The 5,031-nt window shown below is 43.3% G+C and overlaps 1 protein-coding gene across 1 annotated transcript; it reads left to right on the top strand.

Moving 5' to 3' along the window:
- Positions 1-325: 325 nt before the first annotated feature.
- On the top strand, positions 326-4,797 carry sox4b (SRY-box transcription factor 4b). The gene has a single exon (XM_010779559.1). The coding sequence runs from the start codon at positions 918-920 to the stop codon at positions 2,163-2,165; it is 1,248 nt and encodes a 415-aa protein (XP_010777861.1). The 5' UTR covers positions 326-917; the 3' UTR covers positions 2,166-4,797.
- Positions 4,798-5,031: the final 234 nt, after the last annotated feature.

Here is a 5,031-nt window from a genome sequence, read left to right as displayed (position 1 = left end):
CATATGGTAAAGTACACTTAGTTTCCCATATAGCTATATGTTAATGGTATACACATGGTCTGGCGGTGAGAGAGTAAAAAGGGGGGGCTCCATAACATAAACCAGTGTCTCTTTAAAAAAATTGAAGTTTCTTGTTGTATTCTGGAATGAGGTCAGACACGAGGCTCCTCATTGCACGCGCTGATTATTATTAGATTCCTTTTTTAACCAATCAGAGCCAAGAGGGGCGTGAGTTTGGCACAGAGGCAGGGTAGCGACAGCACAGGATTGGTGGATTTTTATCGCCGTTGTATCTCCGGGAAGGGATAAATACAAGCAAGGGGGGCCGGGACTGGAGGGCTGCTTGAAACTCGACTGCAGGTCTGCAGATGGAAGGCGAACAGTGTAACTCTAGGCTTCTTTTTTTCCTCCCCAGCATGCATGGCTTTTGTTTCTAGAAGAGGGGACAGAGCTGATGCAGAGAAAAGCACTTACCTTACACACAGTACTTCGGAGCCCTTTTTAAGTGCCCGGGTGCTCAGTGTGGCACTCAGTCTGCGCTCTGCAGCTGCATCATAGACTATGTTCAGTCCCCACACGGCTGAATTTGTTTTATAACACAGAAGGAAGAGACTGAGAGGGACAGATAACAGGGTACTCAGTGGAGAGGGCTTTACTGTCCGTGTTGTTTTAACACCCACAGAACCTGGAAATTAAAGTTTTTTTTACACATCTAGCCTTTTTAAAGGCTACGCTGGACTGTTATTGAGTTCACTGCACATCTCAGGAGTGAATTATTTCTTGCGCGTGTTTTTTGCTCAGCTCAAACTGTGAAGAGGAGCAGAAAATAGCTGAGTTTGCTTTAAAGTGAATCGGAGGACCAAGGAGAGAGCAAGAGCAAGTACACTGCTCTGCCTTTGAGTGTATATCTGGACAACATGGTGCAGAAAATGAGCCACACGGAGAGCACCGCCGAGGCGCTCTCCTTTTTCGCCGGGGATTCGAGCTCTGATTCCGGGGCGTGCATGGACCTGGACCCGGCTGCCTCGCCTCTTTCCCCGGGCTCCACGGCTTGTTCGACTGCCGGGGACAAGCTCGCAGAGAACCCGGCATGGTGTAAAACTCCCAGCGGCCACATCAAGAGACCCATGAATGCGTTTATGGTGTGGTCACAGATAGAGAGGAGGAAGATCATGGAGCAGTCCCCGGACATGCACAACGCTGAGATCTCCAAGAGGCTGGGGAAGCGGTGGAAGCTGCTGAGAGACAGCGACAAGATCCCCTTCATCAGGGAGGCAGAGCGGCTCAGGCTCAAGCACATGGCGGACTACCCCGACTATAAGTACCGGCCCAGGAAGAAGGTTAAGTCAAGCGTCTCCAAGCCTGGCAGTATCGGAGACAAGGCAGAGAAACTCAACAGTAGCTCTCACAACACCAGCACTAAGACATCCTCATCTTCCAGGAAGAATGGATCCAAATCACCCAGCAGCAGCAGACCCCACAAATCACTTTTCGGGAGCAGCAGCAGTAGCACCAAAGCATCACCTTTTGCCTCTGAGCACACGTCAGAGCACCACCATAACTCTCTCTACAAGTCGAAATCTGTCTCCTCAGCAGCCAAGCAGATACCGGATGCCAAGAAGCCCAAGCGGGTTTACGTCTTCGGCAGCAGCGGGGCCAACTTGAGCGTCAGCCCCCCTTCCTCGGTTGTGGTCCCCGCCAGCCCAACACTCAGCAGCTCGGCGGAGTCCAGCGACCCGCTCAGCCTGTATGAGGACGCGGCCAGCGGCAGGGAGGAGGGAGCAGACTCCCCCGGCAGCAGGGGCAGCCTGGGCGGATCTTCGGAGCGAAACGGCGGGCACACATACAGCAGTCGACGGACTTCCTCACCAACTCCCTCCGGCTCTCACTCCTCCGCCTCGTCCCACTCTTCCTCCTCGTCTTCCTCGGAAGATGAAGAGTTTGAGGACGACATGCTCGACATTAATCCGAGCCCCAACTTCGATAGCATGTCGATGGGGAGCTTTGGCTCCTCGGTTCTGGACAGGGACTTGGATATGAACTTTGAGTCCGGCTCCGGGGGTTCCCACTTCGAGTTCCCCGACTACTGCACGCCCGAAGTAAGCGAAATGATCTCCGGGGACTGGTTGGAGTCCACCATCTCCAACCTGGTGTTCACGTACTAAAAATAACGTCAGGTAACGTCCTGCGAGCTCAAATATGACCACAAACAAACAGGAGTTCCTGGTACAGTGGGCGAAATAGTTTGTGTACACCCGACTAGTAAAAACCCACTGAAACTAGCCCCCGTCCCTTCTCGTCTAGATAGACAAGCGCTACAAATCCTTGGAAAGCTTAACTTTAAAGCGAATAAGTTGCTTTTTGTACTTTCCAATGGATGCGTGGACTGTGGACTTTGGTTCAATCACAGAAGTGGAGTGCAAACACGAGAAGGAGAGAAAATGAGACTGGCTGTGTTTCCTGACAGTGAAACGCTCAGTCCTGAACTGTTTTTGAAATGAACAACTTTAACTGTGATTGATTTGCACGCTATGCGGCCAGCCGTTCACTTAATCAATGTTGTTGCTGATGAAAAAAGGGACATTTCACAACTTTTTACCAATCGCCAAGTGAACTCCACCACTAAAAAGGTACAGAAATAGGACTGTCGTGCAACATTTTTATTGTGGTGTGTCACCCAGAGGGATTTTTTATGAAACCGAGGTGGGTTGGTGTTTTTAAAAAGTCGAATATTTTCTCAAACGCAAAAAAACATGTTAAGCATGATAGCCTACTTTGTTCCTATCTTGTGCTGAGATTTTCTGCAAGACTGTCGAGCAGTTTAAAAACTAGTATTAGGGTTATTTAAAAGGATAGGTGGCACTCGCTTTCGGTTCTTCTCTTTAAAAAAAAAAAAAAGGACATTGAAATAATCACCAGCTGTTGTAATTTGTTCAACCTTCAGGATTCAAACGCAACTTCAAATCTGTGCTGAACTTTATACACGTGTTCTCTACGATTCAGGACCAAACTTCTTTGATTTCAGATGATAGCTATAGAAAAATCCTCACCGATTTTTTTTTTCATCCTCTGAGCTTTGTTTTTTACATGTATTCAGATGCCATTTTATATGGGATGTTGTATTTATATACTGGGCCAAGCATTTTCGACTTGATCATTTTTTAAATTTCTTGTAAACATGATCTAGTCCGGTTTTTCTTACACGGTTGTTTGTCAGTATGTTTGTGTCTGTCACATTTCCTTCTCAGGCGAAGGGCTAGAGTTTTAAAAACACACAACTTTTGATTTCATTTTATATTTAAATGTACACACTTTTTGGACACTGAAAAGAGAGGAAACAGTTTGATTATTTTCTCAGTGTATTTTTGTACAAATCTATATAGAAAATGGGGGAGTCAACAATCCGTGTGTGTAGCCTAATACAGCTGTATTGGATTTCCGAATTTTTAATACCCCATCAGGCTGTTTTTCATGCTGCCTTCAAGTGCTCATGGTAAACTCGGATTTAAGATATTTTATCGCCTGTTCAAATGCTTTTTGTAAGGACAACCAGCATAATAGAAATTCTATCACTGTGGTGCCTATTGTTTAATCCTTAAAATGTTAGGCACCAAGTTATTTTATACATAAGTGACCTGAGCAGATGACATAAAAAGAAGCAGGTGCGTAATTGGTCTTTTACTTTACAAATTTGGCACATTTTCTTTGACTTTACCAGCATATACTGACAAGACTTCGTTGATGTCCAAACCATGAATATCATGTCTTGTCAGTACAAACCTGATTTACTTAACTACAGTTACAAGGATGCAATTGCACATTTTCCTACAGCACTTGAAAGCAGCACCAGCCTTTTGTATCTGCCTACCTTCTACGTTTACAGTGCCAGTCTGCAGGCTCCTTAAAGACACAGGAATGCATTATTTCTAGAGGCTATTCCTGTGGACCATGTGGGTTTAACAGCATCACTATCTTAAGCATCCATTTGTTTTTTTCACATTTCCCATCAGATATCTTGCCTAAGACAACAAATGAGGAGATTGTAGCTTTAAATTTGACTTATTTCTTGATGTTTTCATTAATTGATGTCACATTTGCCAATCAACCTCTTGATTGAACCAACTATCAATACAGCAAGCAAACAACAAGGATGATAACATCAAGCATATTCAAATGTCTGACTTGAGTTCCGCAACACCTACTTATACTGCGTTTCTCATTGTATTTGAATATATAATCTTTTCTACTTGTCAGCTAACTATTAGCTAATAATTGTTTTAGTATCTTTATGGCATGGTGAATAGCATTTGTATTTCAGATTCAGGTCATTAGCTGTTGTGTTTTTCAGAAAAAAAAAAAAATGTGGAAAAACGATGAAACGTGAACTCGATCTTTGTATATTTGACTGTATCATAAAGCAAAAAAGATTGTGTGTTTATGTACGTTGTTGCTATCGAAGACAGGCACTGTCCAGAACTGCTATCTTTTACACATCCTTACTTACATTTAAGATGGTCAGTTCAGGACTCTTTTTTTATATATATATGAAAGCATTTTTAAATATATTGACTTTATTTTTCATCCATCCTGTGCAATATGCTGTGTAGAATTATCATTTATTGTCTCTAATCATGCCATAACAAAGGAACCACCCTTTTTTTTGAAACTCAGAGAAAGGGGGGGAAACTCATGCCAGCTAAATTGTGTCCATTCACTGCCTGTCAGATTGTTGATATAAACTTGTGTACAGAACTTTTTCAAGGAAGGAAATAAATATCAGCTGGAACTGAAACTCTACAACTCTCTTATTGATTCTTGACCTTTGCATGTTTTTTCTAACTCTCAGCAGCAGGAAAAAGCGACACGTTTGTAGACATAGATATACTAGAAGTGTCTTTATAGCAAATCCTTATTATCATAACCGACGTTATATATTTATTGTTACGACAATGCTTTCCGAAAAGATATAAAAAGAGAGTAAGAATTCAAACTAAGAACACGCACTCATTATCATTTATTTTAAACCTTACT

Source organism: Notothenia coriiceps, unplaced genomic scaffold (assembly GCF_000735185.1).
Source record: "Notothenia coriiceps isolate Sejong01 unplaced genomic scaffold, NC01 NC01_scaffold00020382, whole genome shotgun sequence".
Lineage (NCBI taxonomy): Eukaryota > Metazoa > Chordata > Actinopteri > Perciformes > Nototheniidae > Notothenia > Notothenia coriiceps.
Note: the sequence above shows the minus strand (reverse complement) of the source record. Positions and strands in the feature narration are given on the sequence as shown.

Coding starts and splice junctions, on each gene's coding strand:
- sox4b (XM_010779559.1), top strand. CDS start 918: ATGGTGCAGAAAATGAGCCACACGGAGAGCACCGCCGAGGCGCTCTCC.